General features: G+C 37.8%; 1 protein-coding gene across 1 annotated transcript in view; it reads left to right on the top strand.

Moving 5' to 3' along the window:
- LOC308053369 (myosin-IIIa-like) overlaps positions 1 to 26,641 on the top strand; it is a gene marked incomplete at both ends in the record, with an annotated part of 55,602 nt that continues 28,961 nt past the window's right edge. The window contains 12 exons of the mRNA XM_080364219.1: positions 1 to 5; positions 1,369 to 1,468; positions 2,968 to 3,084; positions 4,189 to 4,293; positions 4,378 to 4,461; positions 5,186 to 5,388; positions 7,706 to 7,820; positions 11,114 to 11,240; positions 12,176 to 12,386; positions 14,424 to 14,571; positions 21,013 to 21,166; positions 26,228 to 26,307. Coding sequence (XP_080220345.1) covers positions 1 to 5; positions 1,369 to 1,468; positions 2,968 to 3,084; positions 4,189 to 4,293; positions 4,378 to 4,461; positions 5,186 to 5,388; positions 7,706 to 7,820; positions 11,114 to 11,240; positions 12,176 to 12,386; positions 14,424 to 14,571; positions 21,013 to 21,166; positions 26,228 to 26,307 — 1,449 coding nt within the window. The remainder of the gene's footprint in view (positions 6 to 1,368; positions 1,469 to 2,967; positions 3,085 to 4,188; positions 4,294 to 4,377; positions 4,462 to 5,185; positions 5,389 to 7,705; positions 7,821 to 11,113; positions 11,241 to 12,175; positions 12,387 to 14,423; positions 14,572 to 21,012; positions 21,167 to 26,227; positions 26,308 to 26,641) is intronic.

Genomic DNA, 26,641 nt, shown 5'->3' on the forward strand with positions numbered 1-26,641 from the left:
ATGAAGTAGGTGATGTTCGTGGAATGGGTACGGCCCATTAAACTCTGCAGTAAATTTTACTGTGGGAGTTTAGAAGTCCTTAGCTTGCCCTATCAGTGTGATGTTCATTCATTCTAACTTTCCATCTTGCTACAATTGCCCTCTTTTTCCTGTCCTTTGTTCACTGCATATTAACATTTTTGCCTGGGTAGAAAACACTGCTTTTACTCATGCTATATGTCCAGTGTCAAAATTAAATAAAGGATTTCCCTGGTCTTGTCTAGAATCAAGGTAAAGAGTGAGTATGTCTCATACAACACAATTTTCCTGCTGTCTCAGCCTACCAAGGTATACATACAATGTGCTTGAATGGTGCCTTCCTACCTATAGTATCAACGGGAATGAGGTCATACCAGGAGATCACATTTACTTGGTAGTCTTTCTGTGCTAGTGCTGTATTGCACATCTGAGCTTGATTTAGTTTGTGAACTCAGCTGTTACTTATCTGGTTTCCCTTTCCCCGATTTTCCCCATCTCACAGAGCAAGTATAACTAATGCAAATTGTAAACCTTGCATTCTCTGCTGCTTTTGCTTTGTTTAGCAATGCCCTTACTCTTGGATAGAGAATGATCCAAGTCTCTGGGAATTTTCTTTCTAATTTCTATACGACTGCATAAAGTTTTTTTTTTGTTTGATTAAAAGAGAAAAGAAATTTCACTTTAAGACATACTTAATTAAAGTTTAACCCTGATAAGAAAAAATTTGAAAACATGTTACTTTATTCTGTATGATTTTTTTCCTGTAGAGTCCAAGAAATTTCTTCTTAGGCAGGGTATGTTTCACATAGCCCAGTGGTTTTGTAGCCATTTGCTCTACAGTGTGGCCATCTCAGCCAGGCTTTAGAGGATTGTCATTACTAAGCTAGAAATGTTTCCATCCTGAATGCATTGTCTGCATCACCCTTGCATCCTTGCATCCTATTTGATCATATACCCCTGGTTTTGTCCTATCCATAATTTTTATCTGGGTCATTTTTCTTTTTGCAGGTAGGTGCCAGAGTTTGACTGTTACATGCTTTATAAAATATGTTCTTTTCCTTGTACTGCATAGTTCCAGTCCTGCAGCTGATGTAGGAGTGTGATCAAGCAGGGGGCTGAAACAGTAAAATAGTGCTTCATGATATCAGTTGTGTGATCAAACCATAGATGTCGAATTGTCAAATACAGGTGTGCTGCACTAAGAGGCTATATCCCATTATTGAAAGATTCATGTGTTTGAATTCCAACAGTGGAAAGCTGGAATGTTTTGGCTGAATTGCCTTCAAGATGGTTACAGTTGCAAGATCTGTGATTCCGTACATCAGGAAATTGCATGTCTTTCTTTTCTAGATTTGAACGTATTCATACAAAGAAAGGGAACTACACTAAGTCACTAGTTTCAAACCAGGAAGAGGTAGATGATCTAGCAACCTTGGAGGTACTGGATGAGGTAAGAACCTCCTTTTTCACACTTTCCTGAAGAGGGGTAATCACATATTAAAACACAATGGTGTGCTGTTGATTTTCAAGTTCAACTATATTGTCACACTTCAGTTGTGTAAGTAAATGTGCAATGGCATTTTGCTAGTTTATGCCAAATATTTTAGATGAGATTTGCTGTCAGGAATAGTTCCAACTCAAAGCTAAAACACCCTCTGCAGTTACAGCCTTAGACCAAGCAGTATTGTAGCACCATTTGCTTAACAGGGTTTATATTGCTGGATTTTGTTGCAGCTAAATACCTAGTTTGTAATGATGTGTTAACCTAAAATTGGTCCAAGGACAAGCACCTTCTCCCCTGTTGCTTGGACATCTAGAGTTGTCTTAAACCAGCTTACCATACTCTCCTAGGCTGGATTCTCCCTGACTTGCTTAGTGTGGGAATCCATTGACAACAGTTTATGTCAACTGGGGCTCTGACCTGTCATTGCATTCTGGTGAACTTTTAACAAAATTACTGATACAAATCTCACAGGCTTGTCAAGGTTTGAAAATGAATCCACTGGGAACAGGAGAACATACATACTGGAGGGGAAGTCCATTGTGTTTATGCTTTAGGCTTCAAAACCAGAAAGAAGAATCAGAACTCAGCACATTATCTAGAGGTCTTAGAGGCCATCAGTGGTTGTAAACAAACTGTCATTCTTCCTCTACTAGGCTGTGCATAGACTATAATTCACATTCTCTAATCTCTAAAACTTCTCTGCTGTACTGTATTTTCGTCAGTCCAGAATACTAAATGTGGCTCTTGGGCTGGTAAACTGCATAATTATAACAGCTCACAGAACATCTTCCATCATCCAAGGGCTTGGTTATAGTAACTTAATGTTTAGTTAATACTAATTGAGCTAGTCCAAACTTTATCTACTGCACAAAGCTCAGATTTAAATGTTTTTTAAATACTGGGAATAGCTATATGCTAGCAAGACTGATTTTTATCTTTTGCCATGAAGCATATAAATAAACTGAGCTAAAGAGAAGGAACAAAAACCCCAGATGAGCAAGAAGTATATCACATCTCCTCAGAGGTAGAGCATTCTCAGGAAAGTCCTCAGGAAGCCTCCACCTAAAGGCATTATTTGACCATATGATATTTTACTAATTGTAATCCAATTTAAAACCTCTTTTGCATATGAGTGGTTAGAAATGAAGACAGGCATGTCTCATGGAAACTTTTGATTAATTCAATTAAAGCAGTACTTATTAACTCATTTGTCTACAGCCACTTGTGGATTTGTAAGTTTATATTGTTCAAAGTGAGTTTGGACACAAGAAATTAGGAATACCAGTGTGTTGGAGTGTTACTCACTTTTGATCATGATTAATTGCATTCCTGACTATTTACACCTTCTCCCTCTATCCTCACTCATTGTAATTATATAAATATTTTGTACATTGTCCTATTATTTTTCCCCATGTGATTCAGTGTTCCTGTTCTTTCTCCATCAGAATACAGTAACAGAGCAGCTGCAGAAGAGTTATGCCAAGGATCAGATCTACACATATGTTGGGGACATTCTCATTGCTGTCAATCCGTTTCGGAACATAGATATTTATTCTTCACAGGTGTGAAAATCTAGGTTGGGTTCTTTTAAACTAGCTCTAATTTCCATTAAAATATGAATATTTGTGTTAAACATAAATTAAGACCATTCTTGAGTTTTACTTCAGTTCACTCTGAAAAACAGAATTACCAGTCCCTTCAAGTGCATGTTGACACACATCTTTATTATGTCCTGAATTTCAGCACAGAAGTGAGAAATTCCAATGAATTTAATTTCTACTATCTTTATGTCTGTAGTGTAGATCATGTCTGTTTCATGTCTGAAGTGTAAAAAGCTACATCTAAGCAAGTTGTCAATTTTAGTCAATGGATAGAAATAGGATTTTTTAACTTATTGTTCTTCTAGTGACTTTCAACATTAATTCTGAGATAAATTGTGCTAAGCTTCATAAGATTTGTTGACCAGCACCCCACAAGTACAAAGGTACTAGCTGACCAGAGCAGCTAGTTCAGAAGCAGTATCTGTACAGACAAGTGCATTTTTTCAGGTAGATCTTGCCCCTCTTTGTGCGTGGGAACATTCCACTTCCCACAGAGAACAGCTTGAATGGCTGGAGGTAGGAGTTGGGGACATTTCCTCCCACACCAGCTGGGGAAGCCACAGCTATTTAATTGATCGGACAGTTTACAAAGCAGCCCTGTAAATTTTTAACTTTTGTCAAGTTGCCTGCCCATTATACAAAAGGGGACAGATATGAAAGTCTGATCATACAATAATTGGCACGTTTAATTATCAGATTCTACAGGTAGGGAGCTTAAAATTTGACATCAATGTCGTGCAGAAATACTAAGAGGATGAGAAGTATAAATAAAATGAAATTGTAAGTTGGTCCTTGATGTCTAGCAACATTAAATTTTCCTCTAATAATTTGAGTTTCATAGCATAATCAGGGCTGACATAATACAAAATTGTGCTTCATTGTTTTTAGCAGTTCTTACAGTACTAAGTACATACAGATCCATGGTATAGTGAGTGCAGTAACAGCTCAATCAGAAAACACCCCTGCTGGTAACCTCAGCATGCTGTGCACTAATCTGAAGATAAACCTAAACTATAAAAAAATATTAAGGAGCACTGATAATGTTTTAATTTTTCTTACACTTAGCATTCCAAACTGTATATTGGAGCCAAACGGACTGCCAACCCTCCTCATATTTTTGCTGTTGCTGACATAGGTTATCAGTCCATGGTGACATACAACTCTGATCAGGTAAAGATGAGTTGTCTTAATTCTATCCTTTGCTAGGCTGAGAGATATGTAATGAGCTCAGAGTCATGTTTTTGTTCTGTGCAGTGTATCGTTATTTCTGGAGAAAGTGGAGCTGGCAAGACGCAAAGTGCCCATCTTCTGGTTCAGCAGCTCACTGTCCTGGGCAAGGTACGTTTCAAAGGGAATGCTTCTGTCAGTCTTTGCTATCTTAGACCTGACTGACTGGCCAGCTTGGGTCAGCTGTCCTGGCTTTGCCCCCTCCCAGCTTCTTGTGTAACTAGTAGAGCAGGGGAAGCCAAAAAGTCCTTGACGACCCACCAGCAATCACAACATCAGTGTGTTAGCAACATTATTCTCTACTAAAACCAAAACTGAGCTACTAGAAAGAAAATTAACTCTATCCCAGCTGAAACCAGGACACTATCTTTTCACCTCCTTCTAAAACCAGATTGCTGTCAGTGGGATATGTTCATTTTTGGAAGTGACCAGCATAATTGTCTAAATAAAATGCCATTTTTACATGTCCCAGGTGAGATTAAAGCAAACTGATCTATTGGTATGGTGCAGCACAGCAGTCAGCAGATGCTAACAAGGATCCTAAAAGCAGCCCAGCCATCTCAGAGTGCTGGACCACAGAAATTTATTAGTTCCAATACTGTCATTATCATTATGTGTGTTATCTCTTCCAGCCAGTCATTAGTGCTGCGGAGTGCTATATTCTGACAGGTTTGATTATATATATATGCCTTTCTTCCCAGACGATTCACATGGTAATGGCTGCCCTGATGATGTCACACTTTACAATACCCACTAGAAGAGGAAAGAAATACTTAAGAATTAATGTAGTTTAATGATTAGTGATAATTTTAAGCAATATCTTTTTCATATCTAGGCTAATAACAGGACTCTACAGGAGAAGATCCTGCAGGTGAATAACCTTGTAGAAGCATTTGGGAATGCAGGCACTATCATTAATGATAATTCAAGCAGATTTGGAAAGTATTTGGAAATGAAATTCACTTGTGGTGGCACTGTAGTGGGAGCTCAGATTTCAGAGTATCTCCTTGAAAAATCCAGAGTTGTTCACCAGGCAGTGTAAGTATAAAAAATATATTTGACCTAATTTGGGGGTTATGGAATAGGCCTATGCAGAAAATTATCTTACATCAAAACATGAAGATGGATAAAGTATTGGGGTTTTTTCCTTATAAATGATAGATGAGCAGTTTATAAATCTGTAAGCTAGCTGAAAACTACTCCTGATTTTTTTTCATTGCCTCCTGAGTTATGTAAACAAATCTCATAAAAATGCATATGTGATATATGAAGTGTATCAGAACGTGTAAAGAATTAAAAACTTTCTAACAGTTCAGTTATAAATTTCTTTGTGCAAGTTTGAAGTATCGTGTTAAGTATATAATTTGAATTTAATTCCTCTATGTTTCCTCTAGTATTGTAGCTTTCTTTGTTTGTTTGTTTGCCAAATGCTTGTTTTCCATTTTGGAGCATCCAATAGGGTTTGGTTATAAAGGGTTATGGATCAAACGCAGAACAAATCCATCTCTGTCATGTGTGTATCCCTTAATATAAAATGACAGAAAAATTAAATGGCATTACAATTAATTTAAATTATTGACATGCATTTTCGATCCTAATATATAGCACATCCAGATAAAAAATATTTTGCCGTAATAACAATAAAACAAATGGACTTCAGACAAGAAATGTTGCCACCTATTTGAATAATTACCTTTTCTGATCTCTTACTCATTTTTATTCATTTTGTAGTTCAGCATGACCTTGTTGCCTGTTGTAGATTTGTGATGTGAAGAACATCTCAGTATCATTTGGAATGTTTCAACAGACAATTTAAAGTTAGAGGCAATTTTATTAAATGGTTTTGTTTTCCCCAGTTGAACATAACCACAGAAACTGGTTTTTTTTCAGAACAGAATCAGCTTTTTTCTTAAAATATCATTTTTTTTTCCCATAATGTTTCATGTGTTTGTTCTGTGGCTGTCAGTTTGTATTTATATTTAGCCACATGCTGAGATAGGAAGTCAGCAAAGCATTTACGTGCTTCAGATGCTATTTATGTACATGTATGTCTGAATTCACACAATGCCACTGAACTGTTTAGCGTGACAGCCATGTAGGAGGTTAAATTTTGAGACATGAACTTCCAAAGGCACCTGAAGCCATTTGTGTCAAGTGTGTTTACCCCTTCAAGGAGGTCTCAGTGTGGCTGGTCCATACAGCTGTGTCAGGGCAGAGAACTGGCGTTTGGGTACTTGCATTGCCAGGCCTGTCTGTTCTGCTCTTCTGGGAGAATGTGACTCCCAAACTCACACAGAGAGCTAGGAATGACCTTTTTCAGAAAGCCAGTGACTGATTGCCCAGGAAATGGGAAACCCAAGTTCCAGATACTCTTAAAGGCAAGAGATTTGGAACCTACAGATTCCCCTGCCTTTCTGAGAAGATACACAAACCCTTGGGACACAATGGGGTTTCAGAGCATGCTAAGCATGGTTCTGCAACCTCATGGTTGCACAGGGGGAAGAGGGGGATCTGTTACCACTCCTCTAAATTGGTCTTGTTTTCTACTGCTGACTGTCCACAGTAAAATGACTTGGCCACCTCAGGCTTCAGTGGTGGTTGCAAATTTCCACCTAAGCATCTAGCTCTTCTTCATAAGGTGCACAGGAACCTTGGATGTGCAAGAATAACCCTTTTGTCCTGGGCTTGGCCACCTAAATTTTAGGCAAAGCATACCAAGTCTTAAGGCCCTTTGCTGAATGTCTGCTTATGTATTTTCTGGGTTCAGGGCTAAAGGACACAGCAAATATACTGGATTCAGTGAATCAGGAGTGTAAAGATCTCCCATGGTCAGATTATTTTTAAGTAATTGGAGGTGAAGCAGCCCATTTAATGTGTGTGGGTGAGCAACGCACAACATCTCACCCAGCATCTACCAATTGCATCAAAGGCTGAGCGGCATTTAGCTGCTTGTAGCACTGAGCAGCCACCCTGGAAGATTCAGAACAATGGCACAGAAAGCGTGTTCACAGACATTTGTGTAATAAAGCTTCTTTCAGAGTGCTCTGTCGGTTTGCATGTCTTCCGTGTTAAAATAACATTTAATAATAGCATGTATGTCATCAGTAAATGTAACATAGTTACACTGCTAAACCAGTTTTTTGTTTCTGTTGTTTCAGAGGAGAGAAAAATTTCCATATTTTTTATTATATTTATGCTGGTCTGGCAGAAAAGAAAAAACTTGCACATTATAAACTGCCAGAATATAGACCTCCCAGGTAATGCAGTTTATTTTTTACATAAACCGGTTACTAAGAAATGTGATGTTGTTGAATTCTCAATGTCATTTACATTCTGCATCCATCAACTCTTTCAGATATCTGCAAAATGATCATTTCAGAATAGTGCAAGATTTCATGAACAATAGCTTCTATAAGTCTCAATTTGAATTAATTGAGCAATGCTTCAAAGTCATAGGTTTTACGCTGGAGGTGAGTGCTGATAACCCTTTTTTTTGGTGTGAATTTTAATGGCTACCTTAATCAGGAAAAACTTGTATAAAGCATTCAAACAATCTCCCTTGTTATTTTCTTCCTTTAGCAGTAGTATGTTTATGTTTTAGGATATTGCATGGCCAACTTACTGTTATATTACCACATTTAAATTTTTAAGGTTTCAAGGCATCGATAAACTAATAAAATGGTATTAGTCAACAAGACTTTGAAATCAGTGAACATAGCACAGCTGAGTAATTGAGAAAAAAAAGGCTTTTCGAAATTAAATGCATAGAAAATGGTGCTGAAACTATTAGTCTATAATTTTAGCCCTGTGAATATGAGGCTTATCTCTGTTTTAAGATGAAGTCCATGGTGAGAGTTCTAAAAATTCATTGATTTGATCTGAGTTTTGATGAACTCAATACATTTTCACAACTCCAGAGGCAAAGGTGAATGAAGTTTTTACATCTCTTTGCAGTGAATCCCCTCGCTAAAGATTAACTGAACTCATACTTTCTTTATAATCCCATATAATTGCTCTACTGGCAATTAAACCCCTCTCCTTGGGCTGTCTTTAGTATCATTAAAATAAAAACAGGCCTCTGGATTTATAAAGTAGGATGCAAGGGAAGGAAATCCCATCTGCACCCTAGTTCTCTCTTCTTAGAAGTGGTGCATCACAACTGTATTTACCTGTGACTTCATTTATCACAAACAATAATAGGAGTATGATCCATATAGTATCTGTGAAATATAGCACTAGTGCTGCAGAATGGATGTATGTTTTAATTTTCTTGACAAAACTGCATGTTGTAAGGAGCTTTTCACAGAAAATTGCTCACTTCAGTTGAATATTTCTGGTTTTCCTCAATGTAAATATTTGAATAGCTAGCAGAACAGATTCATTCACCTATTCTGTTCCTCCATACTCATTTTGCATGAAGTTGCAGTAGCTGTGGAGTTCACAGTCTTTTTCTCCTCTACATGCTTATTCACAACTATTGCACTTAGTAATATCACATCTGTAATACCAGACATCCTTTCACACCTGTACTGTCACCTTTCCAGAAGCAGCGTGGAAGGATCTGCACAGTTCAGCACTCATAGCAGTTTTGTCACAGCACCAGAGACCTTTATAAGTCCTTATTTATACCATGAGAAGCAGCAAGCCTGTTTTTGTTCCCAGTTCTTTTGTTCACTGGGATGGATGGAAACAATAATCCTGATCATCCAGAAGAGATGACTTTTCTTACATATTGAAGATCCAGTTAGAACTAGGTCACTGGCCGCATTGTGCAGTTCTGGCATGGATATTCACTTGATTGACTCAGCAAGCCACCGGGAGCTGAATCTGTGAAGACTTATCTACCCGTAGAACTACCATGGTTTCAGAAGCAGGTTGAGTGCCAGGGGCAATCTAATTGTGGTTCCATGTGAGCCACATCCATGTTACCCTGTCTTACATTCTCCAAAGGGGGAATTAGTCTATCTGAGGCTGTGTATGCAAGAGGGAGGGAACACTGGAGTCCTCTTCCCCCATTAAGATTCTGATACAGGATGCATGTGCAGAGACAATTTATTTTCAGTGAGAAAAAGATACTGTAAGACGAGTTCCTTTTCTAAATTCACTTTTTAGTAATGCAGTCTTAAGCTATGACATTTATCTCAGTGCACAGAGGAGGTTCTATATAAGCATGTTCCATGTTCTATTAGCAGAAAACCTTGGACAGAATATCTTCTCCACTCCAATTAAAACTGAGTCCTAAACAAGGCTTTATTTCTTTGAAATTTGTTTTTGACTGACTGGGAGGCTTTTATAGCAGCTACTGTCAATACTCCCTGTCTTAAAATCAGTGTTTTATTTCAGGCTGCATGGCAAAGTTAATAGGAAAGGACTGCCTGAGGTGAAAAATAATCATGCTGTATGAAACAGATCAAGCCAGATTTCAAACACATTGGAAAAGGGCACAAAAATGTCAGCAGCTGTTTGTACTGTACAGAATCATGGCAGAAGTTAAGCTATCCTTTTCTTAACATTTCTTCTGAGTTCCTAAGCTTAAAATGAAAATGATTGCTTAAAACATAGGTAAACTGTGTGCCAATTATACTGAGCGTAATTTATTAGAGTGAGCTTATCTAGTTTGTCTTGCTGTCACTGAAATAATTATTAACTGCTAGATTAATTTCTGAAAGTGTTGAAAACAAGATGAAGTATTCTAGAGCACTTAAGGATTTTATCTGAGTAAATGATGCCTGACATGGTACCAGCAAGCTGTTTAATAGCAGGGATAAAATGCAGTGCATTTATAATAAGTCCATCATTATAAAATACCAATCAAATTTACAAAACTGATTCTTATAAAACTACTATAAAACTTATAAAACTATTTATAAAATATACTATTACTGCATGCCTCAGGATATGTAATATCACAGATTCCTAGCTTAAAACCTCAGATGATCAAGTATACTGATAAATGTTCACAGTTCAGATGAAAATTCACAGTTCAAATCTAAGTCAAACCTGCAATGAAAGCACTGTCTCATTAATTGCAAATATAACCTTATTTGCCATATGTAAGTACTTAATTTATTGTATATATCCCTTGACTGTCAAGACTAGTATTAGCCCATTTTCAAGGCAGAATTCCTCTTCAGAACCTACTAAATAATTTGAAATTTAAATATGTTTAAGTAAAATCCATACCAAAGTGCTTTGGTGAGTACAGAGTTCCTATGTGACATTTTTAAGGGTAAAGCGCTTTGGCAAACCAGAGATGTGAGATCTCATTCTTCTCCCAGTTAAACTTTTTCTAATGCTGTTGGTGAGCGCTGTTGCAGACCTGTTCTTTGAAGTCACTTTAATTTCCATCATCAAAGAAATATAGATGCAGATTTTTTTTTATATTTTGCTGTAGATATTACATTTTTAGGCACAGTTATGCTTGTAGACACAGTGAAGGGTAGATGTAAATAACCTCTGAATTCCTTCTGTGTAAGAGGATTACGCTGTTTTGTGCTTCCCCTGCTCTATGTCAGCCCTGTCCCATAGACAAGTATAGAAGAGAGATGAGGCTGTAGCTTACCTTGCTCTTTTTAGGTGTCTTACACTTGAAAGACTATGCTGAGAAAAGTTTTCCTAAAAGTCATGGACAGGAGGCAGTCAAGAGAGGGACAATGATTGTTCCAGGCTTAGGAAACAACACACATGCGTGCCCGTCACACAAACCAAAGTGACAATTCTGTCTGGCTATTAAGTGTTGCATCTTTTTTAATATACTTTGCAGGAACTTGGAAGTGTGTACAGTGTCCTGGCTGCCATTTTAAATGTGGGTAACATTGAATTTTCTGCAGTGGTATCTGAACATATGATTGACAAGAGCAACATTTCCAATCCGGTAGCCCTTGAGAATTGTGAGTGTTTTTTCTTGATTTGAGATTTTTTGTGTAGTGTTTTGATAGCAAATTTATTTTATTGCTAGAGAGTTACCAATGAAAATTGCATTCACATGGAAATTTTGCACGAATAATTAAATGCTTAAGATAGATTAATTCCAAGCCCACCTGAATTCAAATGCAAAATTTAAAAGTTGTCCATGTTATGCACCTTATTTGACTAAACAATTCGCTGGCATTCAGGAAATATGACTAATACTGCAGATGCCTGAATAGAAAATCTTTGGAATTTTTCCAAAGTTATTTGAACATTTGATGGAGAACCTCGTTAACACTTTGAATAGCTTTTCTCCCCAGTTTCTTTCTCAGATAGTCATTACTTATGGCTCACCAGTTCTTTGGAAGGGATACCTTACGTTATAGGCTGCAGGGAGGCAGAGGAGGGAAAGAGGCAAAAATTCTCAAGGAAGTTGCTACTCTTTCAGAGTGATTACAGGTGGGGAGATAATTAAGTCTTCATTCTATACTTTTACACATTTTCTGCCATAAATAGAAAAATATTGTGCAACTGGAAAAGAAGCAGTAAAAGGAGGACAGCAATGACTTATATGGATGGATTATAACTGAGAGAGGTATTCACACCTCACAAGTTACATGCTCCTGACATAGTCAGCTTGATTTCTCTGTAGACAGTTTGGAGGAATAGCCCTCTTTATAAAGCAATTTAAAACCTAAAGGCCTCTGCTCTTAATCACTTACTCACTGACTGCAGTGGAAGCTGGGAATGCTGGCGACTAAACTAGATACTGACAACTGTTTGGTGTGAACACCCTTGTTAGTCATAGTTCCAACCCTTATTCATAATACGTTGCACTTGCAGCCTTGATTGCAAAAATGTCTATTTCTCCTTCCAAAGTCTGCCTCTGAGCCCTGCCTGTGACCTTCCTTCCCAGGCGCATCCTTACTGTGTATCCAGGCAGATGAACTGCAAGAAGCCCTCACTTCTCACTGTGTGGTGACTCGAGGAGAAACAATTATTCGTCCCAACACTGTGGAAAAAGCCACTGATGTCAGAGATGCCATGGCCAAAGCACTGTACGGACGCCTCTTCAGCTGGATAGTCAATCGCATCAACACTTTACTCAAACCTGACAAACATTTAAGGTAAAAGAAGCTTTTCCATCATGGAGAATAGTATCACCTACAAGTGTTCTCATCTACTTTTTCTCTGCTACTTTTTTGTTTCTGACACCATCATATTAGAAAAAAAGCTTTTATCTTATTCGTAGTATGCAGTGAAAATCTAGTAGATATGGATAGCATAGGTGTCTTGTGCTTTCCTGTTTGACCTTCTCTCACTTGACCCTTTGTAAATGACATTAACTACTTCTTCCTTTACACTAATTCCCCTGTACACAGAGTTGACCCTTGACATTTATGTGTTGGTTACACAGGTCCTATTCTGCTCTTACTTGCTCCCATGCTGGTGCTTCTGTTGCTGTTCTTACAAGCATGGTTCCATACCTATGTGAGAGTGGTTTTCAAACACATTCACTGAGGCTAATGCCCACCCTACCCTTACAGGGTGACTTTTGAACACGCAGACAAGAAAGATATTGGCAATGAGGATGTAACACATTTTTCAGATTAATCAAAGAAGAAATTATGTGGCTTACACTATAGATCCTAAAGGTCAGGTCTCTCTATGGCTGAATAATAGCAGTGAAAAGGGGCAAACTTCTAACTACCTGAAGTGAAATATCAATAACAAATAGCTTTGGTTTGCAAATCAGCGTTTTCTAGATGATTTTTTTTTCTTTAAATCAACTGAAGAAAGCCAAGGCTGCAATCCTAAATTTTGTCTGAACTTTCAAATATTATATTCAAATTAGTAAGTGATAGAATAAAGTGCATGCAGCACTGTCTGTTGCAGAACCTTTTTGAAATTGAATATTTACTGTGCTGGTGAGGACAGAGAAAGTTTAACCTGAAACGTTCACTCAAAAAAAAACCAAACCAACCCAAACCAACTCAACCCAACCCACCCCACCCCACCTCACCCCCCAAAAAGGAACCAAACAAAAAACACAAACACCCTGCCACAGAAGTCTGCTCTGGTTTTGTGAGAGTAAAATGATTTGTCTTTGTTATTTTTTGTAATTAGCTCTGGGAAGGAATGAGGCAGCAAATTTCAGCAGTCTATTCACAAAAAAATGTAATTTCCAGACAGATAAATGGTCACCAAAGTCAGGTCAAAATCAATAAACACCTTTGATCCCTCCACAATTAAACGATTCAATTTTTGAGATGGACTTCTCAAAGAGTTTCAAGTACTATTCATTAGTATCTTGAGGCTGGTTCTTCAGATCTGATTTCCTACACTTTTTTTTTGGGGGGGGTGAGAAAGTTGGTTTCACATGGCCCCTCAAAGGGGTTTTATAGATGGAATGTGATTTATTCTTTTTAATTTACCTAGGAAAAAAAATGCTAATGTCAACTTCAGTTTGATATAAAATATATCTTCCTAATCTTTTGTTTCAATTTTAGAACTTCTATCCAGTTGCAGAAATAAACGCTTATCTCTCAGAATGCCTTAGCTAAAATTTCAAACTAAACTTTTATTAGTAGTACTTCTCTGGAATTTAAATTCATACCCACACTCCAATGCTTAAAATAGTAATTTAGATGCATAGAAGGTCTGGCTATTCATTCTTTTGACTTTTATGTTAAAATAAGCAGTTTTAATTATTGTGAATAAATAATATGAAGGAATTGTATTTAATTACAGCAGTCTTTGATTTCAGGATGCTAGTGAGTAAAGCCTGTTTTATTACAAAAGAAGCAAAAAGAACTCCATGTTGTTCCTGTACTGTAGTCAGTTTTTTACAACAGAATAATAACTAGCAAATATTAGTTTAAAAGTAAGATTTTGAATCCTCTATACACTTACCAGTTGATTCAGTCACTATGTGACTTGGTGTACATTTGGTGTATCTGTTTGGCAAGTATAGTCACGTTTGAATTTATGTGCATTTATTGTTTAAAAAAAAATGGATTGTTATTTTAAGAGATAGCTTGTTTAGGAAAAATTATCCTGTTAAAATGGCATATAGATTTAGCCCATTGTTTCCTTTGGTGGAATAATAATGAAGTTAGTCACTGTAAAGATACAACAATAGAAAGTTTATTCAATCTTTGCAGTGGAAACGATGACGGTTTGAACATTGGAATTCTTGATATCTTTGGCTTTGAGAATTTCAAAAAAAATTCTTTTGAACAACTCTGTATCAACATTGCCAATGAACAAATTCAGTTCTACTTCAATCAACATGTCTTTGCGTGGGAACAGGTATGTGTTGATCATTTTGATAAAGCTTTAATATTGCTGAGCATATAAAACCTTGTCTCAAGAAATTACACTGTTCCTTCACCATAATACGCTGTAGATTACAAATTAGAACAAATGGTTTCCAAGTATGTATTATGTGAAGCAGTATTTGCTATTTGCGATTAAAATGCCTACATAAAATGCATTAAACTTGAAATTTACAGTATGCAAGCAACATAACAGTGATAATCAGTTTGATGCAAATGCAGTGTTGCTTTCTTGAGTGATATGATGTGTGATTCTATGATAAAAAAAAAATGAGTGGTAGCATAATTTTTAAAGTGCGGTATTCATATTAGCTTACTAATAACCTTAATGAACACTGAAATTCCATTATTAAAAAATGAAGGTCTTCTAGTGATTTTGTTCTTATTCAGGAACTAGATCATCTAAGCTAAATAATAGTGGATTTATTCTAAATAATTTGATGTAAAGCAGAGAAAAGTAATAAAATTTTAATTATAAAAGTTCATGAAATTGAAGTGGGGAGTGAAAAACCTCAAAAACTATCATCTCAACTTTGTAAATAATTCCATCAAAATTAAACTAATCACCTTTAAATCATTGTTCAATATTGTTACTTGAAGAAATAACACATTTGAGGAAAAAAATATTAATCTTGCAGAAAATAGAAATATTCTAGAATTCTATATGAGCAGAACAGTCATTCAAATTTTAGGTGAAATAATACCTTCTCTCTTTTATTGGAATAATTGGCTTTTATGATACATAGACAAAAATCTGCCTGAACACCAATTTAAACTATTAGTAGAAAAAGAGTATTTTGTCTGTTTTAATCACTGCTTTTTTTAAGGATGAGATATATGCAAGTTTGGAATGTGTCTGTGTATGCAGGTGTGTACATGCATGTGTCAGTCTACAGGTTATATATCTATATGTAAAATGGATTTTTTTTAATACAGGTCAATGCTTTATCCTGTTTCCAGTTATTTCAAGAAATGCTGTCTTGCAGTGTTAGACCTTGTGGTTGTTTTTATAGATTTATGTGAGAGATTTTCATCCACAACTAATTCCTTGTCCTTAATACCATCTAAAAGTCAGAGAGAAATTAGCGTAAACTACTATAGTTACTTAGGCATCTTTCCAAAGTGCATAAATTCACACAAAAAGAGCACTTGGTCACTGCTGTTTCTAACAGCTGGTAGATGGAAATAGCACCGACTGCATCACTGGTATTTATTCCTGTCAAATCCAGGCACTGACCAGGTCCCGTAGACTTGTGTGCATCCGCTTTGCTCAAATGTACCCCAACTTGATCCTCCCCCACCAAGGGTAAGTCTTCCTTGCTCCAGGCTTTCCCTCTCATGTCAACGGCCTGGGATTATTGGTCAAGAACAAGGCAAATATGACATCAAGTATCTCAGCCTTTTTTGTGGCATCCACTCCTGTTCAGCAGCAGACCCACATTTTCCCTAGTTGCCTTTTTGCTGCTGATGGGCCTCCCTTGGCTTTCCTGACCCTACCCCTGTACATCCAAATACTGGCTTAATATTCCTTTTCTTTTTTAATTAAACTTGGGTCCTAGTCAGTGTGATCTGCCTTTACTTGTTTCTAAGTATCCTAATACAGAACATTTTGGCCAGACCTATGTTAATGCAGAGGTTTATGGTGTCACCATCTAGTAGGAACAGTTTGTTCTCCTGCACACACCCCACTGCAGAGAGATCAAGTGGTTGTTTTGCTACTGAGAAGGCGAGGGGGGAGGAAATGAACCTTTTGACAACACATGGTTTACTCATTTCTTCTTGTAGGAAATTAGTATGACAATGAGAGACCTTATAGAAAGGGAAAACCTTATGAGAGACCTTATGGAAGGGAATTTTACCCACTCCCACTGATTCTCACATAGATTTCATTGACTCACACTCACATAGAAAGCACCAAGATGTGTGTGTTCAAGTGGTCTGACCAGGATCATTTGTGAGCAACACAGAGAATAAGGGACACCAACTAGCAAGACTTCATCATGTTTCTTGGGTTCTCCTTGCTGAGACAGTTTTTGGACAGATCTCTTACACCCTTTAGCAGTCAACAGTTGTTACAGGGCAGTTCTTTGGCTCAGAACCTTACTTATTTAAGCCTCTAGAATCTTTAAGCAAGGTCAGTTTTTGCTCATTTGAAATATAAACATCATTATGCCTACAGTGTGTTTCCTTGGTGGGAAAAGGAAAGGCTTATGTGATGTGCCGTAACCTTGCTGTCATCCTCCTGTTGTCAGGTTTAGAGGGTGTTCCACTCGCTGGCTGGCTGTGTGGGGTTTTTATACATGTGCAGGCTTTTTGGTCTTGATGTAAACAACAGTTTCCTTGATTTTATTGCTGTGAACAGATGCTCTTCATTCAAATCACAGGCCATTCTTTTAAGACTCTTCTGGTGCTAATACTCACATTTCCATTGATATTTCATTTATACCAGTGATAATATTACTATTATGAGTGTTCGCATTCTGCCTTTAACACGAACCGAGTAAGAGGTCTACTTTAATTTGTGTCACCAGTATACCAGATTATATCAAGCTTCATTATATTATCTTGTAGTAGTCTCCAAAGTTGTTACTGTGGCAATGCAGAATGAGCTATACAGGTTAAGTTCATGCAAGTGTGGGTGTAAATCCCCCTGCTTTCAGAACCAGGAAATGACAAATGTATTATTCAACATTACAGCCTAATGGCAGGGGATGATTTGCAGTATGATTCATAATCATTATAAGGCATAACTTTTCACTTACGTGTAATGTGTTTGTTTCAGTTTTACATCATAAGAGCAGTCTTTGAGAAAGCAGGTGGCTTCAAAATCTTTTCTGTTCACTGTAAGAGCTCTCCCGTGTTAGCACCAGTAACGTAGTTTAATTGCAAATACAGGTCCTCCCTGCTGACAAATAAGAGAAAGCTATTTGCAGGAAAATAATTCCTAAATTTTCTATACATAAAAAAGGAAAATATTTTCAAAATCATATAACTGAAATTAAAATTTCAGCATATCATTGTTCTTGTTAATCATGCGAAGTATGACTTATGCAAAAGCCAAACAACAGGATGACCCCTGCCCTTTGCTGATGTGCCTGCCTGACTTTACACATGTGTAAGGGTTTGTGTCTTTAATACTGAAAGACAGGAGTTATGTTTAGAAAGCTGATGCCCACTGAGACCTTTGCCTTGACTTTTGCTCAGCAGAAGCTGACTGCCCTGCTGATGGAGCTATCCTGTTGCTGGGGACCCAGGTTGGCACAAGGTTTTTTTAGGTTACTACTGAGCAAAGCACAACTTCTTCAATCCTGTCCTTCAAGGTGTTTCTCCTACATGGAGGTACTGATGTAAGTTAATGCTCTGTCATCTCCATGATCTGCAGGTAACATTGCACAGCAAGATAACCTTCACATTTCTTTCTCATTTGTGATTCCTCCATAAAAAGTAAAAGATATAACGTCAAATACCTACAATATTTTGGGAACTGGCAAGTTTACTGTCAGTTGTAAGGCTGCTACTTTTGGCATAAAATATATGCATTGTTTATTTTACATTTATATGACAATTTAATCTTCTACTTTAAGCTGGAAAATGTTCATTCTCAATAAGTCTTCAGTGTTCCCATTTAAACCAAAGTGTCATCATACCATGTTCTCAGCAAAATGCCATTAACTTTTTTTATTGAATATGAAGACCATTTCCTAATGCATTAAGTAATTCCTTTGAATTACCCAAGCTAATATTATCTAGTTTTGATCATAGAAAAGATACCATGCAATATCAAGATGAGGTAGGAGCCCAAGTATTAGTGTAATTCAGCCATCCTCTTTGACATCTTATCCATAGGAATGCTTCCTAGTGGATTATACTTTAGAATTTCAATGAGCAGCTGCTATTTTTAGGAGCTTTCTTGTCATAAAACATCATGGGGGATCACAGAATCCTGTAGCTGATTCAGCTTATTAATTCAAATAAGATTTATTTTATTATGGTTTGATGATGTGTATCATTAAGGCTTTTATCCTTGCTGCTTGTATCTAATAATATGTTTGAAGACCAGCGTTGCGTAAGAAAATGTAATATGGTATCTTATTTCTGAGCCATCTGTCACAGCAGTGCCTGGACAACTTGGTTATCAGTCATCCTCCAGGAGCCCATGGGAAGTGATGGAGTGAGCTCTTTCCATACCCTCCTGGGCAGATGGCAGCATTGCCGAAACCATCAGCACTGATGCTCTTTCAGTTGTCAAGGTGCAGACACAAAAGTTTGCATGGTCACATATGCTGCAGGCTTGGAGGTCAGATGCTGCTGTCACGGTGCAGTAGCACAGCTATTACAGAACTCCTCTCGGTTTGGAAGAGAGCTCTTTTATCAGCTCTCTAAACCAGCCTCCCACACAAAGCATTTGAAAAAGTTAATCAATCATTAGATAGGTTGCCTGTGAGAGCTTGTTGGAGGATGTCTGAGTGTCACAGAACACTCTTCTCTGATAGATTCATCCTGAGCAATCTTTTCCTTTTTCTCCCTTGATAACTCTGCTCTTCATAATCCTAAGCAGTAACAGCTGGTTTCCTGAACATACCATCTGTGTGTCAGCACAACCATAGCCCTCGGTTAAGCTGCCCCTACTCTAGTGTTATCTTTGGGAGATAACACAGACTTATTCCCTCCCTGCTGCTAGCTCCTACAGGTAAATAATTAACTTCTTGCCTGTATCAGTGATACATTTATTGCTCTCCTGTCTTGTCCTGCTACTCAGGTCATTGGTCAAAATAAAAAGCAAAACTTCACCTGTCCACTGCTCCAGGGGAGACATGAGTGAACTTAATGTTACGTGTCTGAGATGAGGAGCCCCCATAGGGCTTTGGGAGAGATTCTTACTGCTTACACCCTTGAACGGGCATACAAACTGAGCCATAACCTATCCTGAGAGTGAAGAGTGTCCTGGGAAGTTAGATCAATCTGGATACTGGAAGGGTTTAGTTATATATTTTGTGTCCTCTTTCAAATGAATCAGCAGATTTATGTGTTTGGGCCTGTATTTCCAGAACAGTGTTTTTGATTTTATTAATTTTGCTGTTTCTCTCTGACTTAGAGATTAAAAGGTATGAAGTCTAAAAACATCTGCTTTTCTGTTGTATATGGCAGTTAACTCCTTTTCAAAATGCTCAATGTAATTGCCTTCTTATGCAGACTCAAGTGAATGACACAGAAGGAGAGGTCTCTCAGGGTTAGAGGTATTTGAGCTCATTAGTATTAGCCATCATTCATGTTTATGACACTCTTCTCACAATGAAATCAGGATAGCACAACTGTAATGTTAACACCATACATTAATACAACATTTTATACAGTCCCATCCTTTGGAAGAGGGACGATTTTTAAAGTAGATCAAAAGCTTCAGTTATGTGTTTCGTGATATAGCCCTGGCACATATGGGAGCGCTGTGCAGTGGTAACTGCTACTGCATTATGCAATGCCAGTGAGAATAATGGACGGCTGGCAGTCCCTAGAGCATCCTTCTCTTGGTGAATCTATGACTGTCCTCTGCCTTGCTGAAGGATTAAAGAAAGTCGTTCTTGTATTCTTCAGCTATAATTTAAATTATTTTCAAGAGAAAACCATCACAACACACTGTGGACACAGCAGTTCTTATCAGGTTTTTCTCAGTCTGCTAGGAATCCAAAGATATTTGCAGCATTCAGAAGGAAAGAGCAAAACAAAACAGAACACCACCAGCTCTTCCATTCGCCAGCTTTTCTATTGTTTTCTTAATCTTACGGAATACCTTTTCCTAGTTCATTGAAAGGAGTGAAAATGCTGTAGATGCCAACCTTGGACAATTTATTTAATTTTTAGAAGTTATGTACACCATTCTTTAGTTGTTAGAAAGTGTGTGCACCATTCTTCTCCACATAAGAACTTTCCCAGGTGTTTGAGGAAAGGGATTAAACAAGTGAGGTCTCTGTAATCTTAAGGCACATTTGTAAATCTTGGCCACTGTACATCACATAGATCTGAGCAACCAATTGGGAATGTAAATGTAGCTCTAAATTATTAAGAAATATTTTTACGTTGCAGATCAGGGAAGTAAATAGACACTGAGGTGTCCATCTGCAAACACTATATCATCTTCAGCTCTGTTCCTTTAATTCTTGCATGTTCCTGGAAAGCATCTTATTTTACCAAATATGCCACAGGGAGCACTTACATATCCAACATCAAATTAAAATCTATAGCCTGACAGTGTGATACATCCCAACTGACATTTGTTCCTGGAAAATCTTGGTGTCTTTAGCCCTGGGGCATACTTTTTCAATGTAGTTCTAATTTGTCACAGTTGACAGTTTGTGAATTATTTTCTGAAGTGGTTCTGTATACATAGACAAAACGTGCCTTCTGTTGCTTGTTACAGAATGAATACCTATATGAAGGTGTTGATGCAAGAGTTATAGAATATGAGGACAACAGGCCCCTTTTAGATATGTTCCTGCAGAAACCGATGGGTTTATTGTCCCTGCTGGATGAGGAAAGTCGATTCCCTCAAGCAACAGATCAGACACTTGTAGGTAAGTATATGGTTTATTTCACAGTTTTGCAGGGTGTCTCCCTGTTAGATTTCTGTTTGTCATGTCCAGTTTAGGCTATATGCTAGTTATGTTTTCAGTGATTCCACATTGCAGTGTCACAGTATGTTTGAGCGAGGCAAGCATGCAGTGTCTGACAGAGAAGCATCACGAGTACAAATAACCTAAGCTGCTGATCCAGATTTTGAATTCTTCTGCCTTCAGGAATTTTCAGCTGCAGGGCTTGAAAGGTGAAGATCAAACTGAGTTAAAAGTCTAGGTTCATACGCCAAGAAGGCTATTTTCAAAGTTGAATCATGTTTAGCTTTGAGATTTTTGGTGAGCCGTATCTGAACAAGAATTTTAGTGCTTTTTAAGAGTAATGGCTGCAAACCTGCCTCAGTGCCTTTCATCAAATTATGCTTCCTGTTTTTTTCTATTAATAAATTAAAATTAAAACACCTAAATGTGTTGTAATTCAGATCCTGAATATTTCAATGCTGCTGAGTAGTTGCAGTTGGAGTTGACTTAATTATTTCAGTGGGGTTTCTGTGCAGATAAATCCTCATTTTACTCATTTTTGAATGTGGAAAGTGTCAGATGAGAGTTTTAAGCAACTCCCAGTCACAAAACCTGATAAATCCAGTAATGGTGCCCATGCTAAAGAAATTATATGACCTTGTTGTCTTTCCATCCTCATTCTTTTTAGTCTACAGTATAGAGGCCGTCAGTCAACTGGTCAATGTTCCCTCACAATTCCCCGAGGAATCCTTAGGAAGGATTACTACATTATTCCATATATGAAGACCAAAAGCTTAGAAAGGCAAATGAATTTCTGAGGTTTCACAGAAAATATTGGTACAAAGTAACTGATCCAAGAGCTTCCATATTCTCTGTCCAATGCCTTTTCTTACAAGATCATCATGGTATTTTTGTCCTTAAAAACATCAGTCTGTTTTGTGCCTCTGCATTGTCTGAGAAGCCAGGCAATATCCTTAGAGGGATACAGCTTCATAAGACGAATATTGTACAGTAACTCCAGTAAGATAAGCTATGTGTTTCCTTTCAGAAAAATTTGAAGATAATTTGAAGTCAAAATATTTTTGGAGACCCAAAAGAGTAGATCTAACCTTTGGGATTTATCACTATGCAGGAAAGGTAAGAGACCTAATTATATTAGTTGAGGATTGTGGACTGGTAGGGCTGTAAGGAAACAGAAGAGGTCAGTTGGGTTAGTTCTTAACCTTCATCTATTCAGGGCTAACATGGAAATCTTGACAGTGCCTTACACATCAAAAGTAACTTGAAAAGATGCCACTGGTCACCTGAACCTTGCCTTGTAAAAGCAAGAGCTCCCACCTCCTTTTCAGCTCTTTTCAAAGGTATGGAGTAGGTCTGTGCAGTGCTGGAGCAGCTGGCCTGGGAAGCTGCAACACACTGCTCATCACTGATGGATGATAACTTGCACCTGGTGTAAGACAGTCAGCTACAAAAGGTCTGCAGTAACTCCTCCAAACCTTCTCTCCAACTGAATTATGCTTCACCAGCATTGCATATCTCACTGCTGAGGAGTAGAGAACCAGCTCTCCCTGTACCATTCCTGATACCAGCCAGTGAAAGTGGGGATTCCACCAGTGTCCCATCAGCCCTTTCCAATGTTCAATAAGCTCTTTCATAAGGAAGTTTTGCCTACTGCCTAACTTACATCTCCATTCCTGTGATGTAAGTTCATTACTCTTAGTCCTGTTTACTGTGGAACTGGAGAACTATTTATTTCTACTTCATCTACAACCTTTATTTTTTAAATTTAAGATTGTTACTGAGCTGTTTTGTGAGGATTTTTTTTTCTAAATAAATTATGTCAATATCTTCTACCCTTCTTCACAGGCCAGGTTTTCTTGTTGATCCTTTACAGCATCATTGAGGTAGAGCCATAGAGCCATGGAGGTACATTTTGAGTTAGGTACACAGTTCCTGGTATTTTTAGAGATTTCAACTGTCAATATGCAGTTCGTGATTTTGCAGACTTCCTCTACAATTAATACAGAAACTTCTAGGAAGAGTGGTAAGTCCTGAGTCCAGTACAGCACAATATGAACAGGACAGAAAGATTGTACAATCATATGGGTAATGCTGTATTGTATTGTTGAAATCAAGTGCATTGTTAATTGTGCATTTACACAGGTAGTGGCATAAAGGAGGATTGCAATACACTTGTCCTAGTGATAAATCCACACTGGCTAAAACTTATATTAACATACCTGCATTAGGGAAAATAAATGTCTCAAGGTGCTTTAGAATGATGGGTTTGCTTTTAGTGATTTTGTATCATAATGGTTCTCAGTATTCAAAAGTTAGAACTTCCAGTGATCAAAAGAAGGACAGTAAGCAAGAAGAAGGCTGATGGCTGAAAAACTACTTGTGTATCTTGATATATTAAAAACCACGTCAGAGTGCTTAAATTTACAATTACTTTTCAAAAGCTCTAAAGATACATAAATGCATTTTTAAACAGGTTCTATATAATGCAAGTGGATTCCTAGCCAAAAATAGAGATACTCTGCCAGCTGATATTGTGCTGCTACTGCGATCATCTGAAAACAATCTGACGCGACAGTTGGTAACCCATCCTCTCACAAAAACAGGTATTGCTATTGTGGTAATCTTATTCTTCTCTAGCCTTCGTGATGACCACTGCTAGGTTTCATATGACCATTTGTTGATGACATTATACACTTTGTGGCTTAACTTTCCAACCCTAGAATCTATACAGAATGGAGCCCCAGCCATCTCAAGCTGCAGGGGAGGGATTGGTCTGGTCAAGTGCCAAGGAAATGGTAGAGGCTTCTTTCAGGGTCCTCTCTTCAGGGTAGGGGAGCAAGACAGGGAATGGAGTGCATCCCTTTTGTTGAGGACTGAACAGAAAGGATCAGGTAAGTCACTGGCCTTTTTTGGACAGGGCATATATAAATTGCCTATTTTCTCTCAGTACAATTTTTCTCTGAAGTAGTAGAGAACCAAGGTTGGGGCTCCTAACATCCGCTACAAAGAGTGAGGATACACTCCTCTTTTTCCCCAGTCTTTTAGTCCTTTTACAGTAGATAACTTATGGGGTCCTAGTAGGGAGCCCTTCCTTGGGGAGTTCTTAAGTTGGGGTGGAGGAATATGACTGGCTCTACAGAAATTACTCCTTAGTTGAACCTTAGTTGAACACCATAGTTGAACCAGGCCTTTGCACTGTGTCCTACCTGCCATTTTAAGATGATGGGTAAGTCTCTTCACAACTAGTTTGCTATGGTGTTGTATTACTCCCTGTGTGATGGCACTGATGCCATACAGTGCGTACTTTACAATATTACTTTCTTGTACAACTACATGGGAGATGTACTTATAGTAGAACAGAAAGGCAAAATTGGAAGAGTCTAATGGAAATTTCTCTAGAGTGTTATCATAGCGTACAGAAACTAAGGTTTTGGCAAGGGTCTTGTTTTTCACAAAGGGAGCTTTGCTGGTGGAACGCAAAATTTGATCTTGAAGTTCCATTTTAAGTCGTTCCTGGAAAAACATTGAACTCGATGTCCTTGCCTGAACTTTCTTTTTCATATCAGCTAAGATACTAAACTATAATTTCTGTAGAGCCAAAGTCTGGGCCTAAAGGGTCCCAAGGACTGATCACAAGTCTTCTGTAATGTTTTGCAAGGTAACTCTGAAAGTTGTTTTAGTCTTCTTGTTAAATATTAGTATTATGAAATACTGTGTGTAGCCTTTCAAAACCATCCAGCTATAGCCAACTAAAAGTTAGATTTCTGATCTCAGTTATTCATCTAGAATCCATGGAAATGCAAAAGTTTACCCAGAGTGTGATTGAGGTGTTTCTCTCAGGATGGGATAAATCTTCTCTGAAGGTGCCTCTCTCCACTGAACACAGCGAGGATCCTGCAAACACCTCAGTTTCAGATAGCTAAAGTTAGGTGTGAGTAATCGTCTCTCCTTCCTACCCTGTGATATTCAGCTAAGCCCAAGAGGGATTTAGCCCTTGATATCATCACATAATATATGACGCATTAGCTCGGCATGCTGTATATTTGCAGCTATTTATCCAACTCTTATCCACCTCTTACTGGTAGAAGCTGAGCACAGAGAGATTACAGGCACTCCCAGTGGAGAGTGAGATTCCAGAGGTGTTGTGTTATTAGGAGAAGCACTGGGAGCATGCAGCAATGGTTGGGGTTTATCAACATGGAGTGACATGATGGAAAGCTCATCAGAATTTTCATTATTCCTTTAGAAGACCAGTGTCTGTGTAAACCACTCCAGTGCACCCAGTCCTTCAAGTTACTTGCTTGATTAAGAATTTCAAGGTTAGAGGCCTAAGATTATGTCTACACTAGTAAACCAAACAGAGCCAGTCAACAGTAGCTGCAACACCCCCCAAGGATTGCCCATTTGGATTGCTAGCATGCTACCCTGGGACAGTTTTGAACCATGTCAGCCAGTGGTCTCACAGAAATGCCCAGGCACCCTTCAAGAGAAAGTGCAGACCAGAAATGATTTCCAACAAGCTCTGTAGAAAGATACAACCTTATTTTTACCAAGGGGTTAAAAGAGCAGTGAAATATAGAGTTTATCTATATAGACTTGTATCATGCCATTTCACTTGCCCTTAGGACCAGAGAAGGGTCCTAGCTTTTCTTTCTCTTTAACTAATATAAGATGTAGCCTTAGAACTACAATAGTGCAAGAACATCCTTAGTGTAAAACCACATGGATGCTCTAAGATGTGTCTTTCTTACCTTCTACAGCAGTCTGTTTATTTTTTTGCTCTAGTAGGTGACATAAGTGCTGAAGGAGGAAAATTCAGCCTATGTTCCATCTTCATGCAACTTCTTCAGAGCTTGTTCCATCCCAAGAGTAAAGGGGGAAATGAGGACATACTCCAAAAAAGTCAACGACCTTTATAGTCATATGGTTACACTGGGGCATGAATAAAGTGGTTTAGCGTAGTTTTTAGTTTAGATGAGATATAAGCACTTTGGTAGGTTGTTTTCTTTCATTTTCCCGTAGGTAACCTGGCACACACTAAAAGCAAAACTACGATCAGTTACCAAATGTGGACCCCCCAGAAATCAATCAGTCATACAAAGGTAAGAAAACTGACTTTATGATTCTGCATTGAACCCTAATTTAAACTAGAAAGGCAATACTGTTATTGGTACTAAAAGTAAGCAAGTAACCCCTTCCTTGGTTTTTCTCCCTCTCTTATTTTCTTTTCTGTTTAGCTGGATATCTTTGTGTTGTGCAATTCATATCCCTTCCGTGAGGTAAAAAAACCTAACATTTCCCTTCTTTCTGGCTATAGTTTTATAACAAATTCTGTGAAAAAGTATTATTTCCTAGCTGTGTTGTAGCAAAAAGAGAAATTAAAATGTTGGTGTGGTGTATAGTCAAGTTTCTTAGAGAAGTACCAAAATAACAATG

This window comes from Nesoenas mayeri (genome assembly GCF_963082525.1).
Source record: "Nesoenas mayeri genome assembly, chromosome: 2".
In the NCBI taxonomy this organism is placed as follows: domain Eukaryota; kingdom Metazoa; phylum Chordata; class Aves; order Columbiformes; family Columbidae; genus Nesoenas; species Nesoenas mayeri.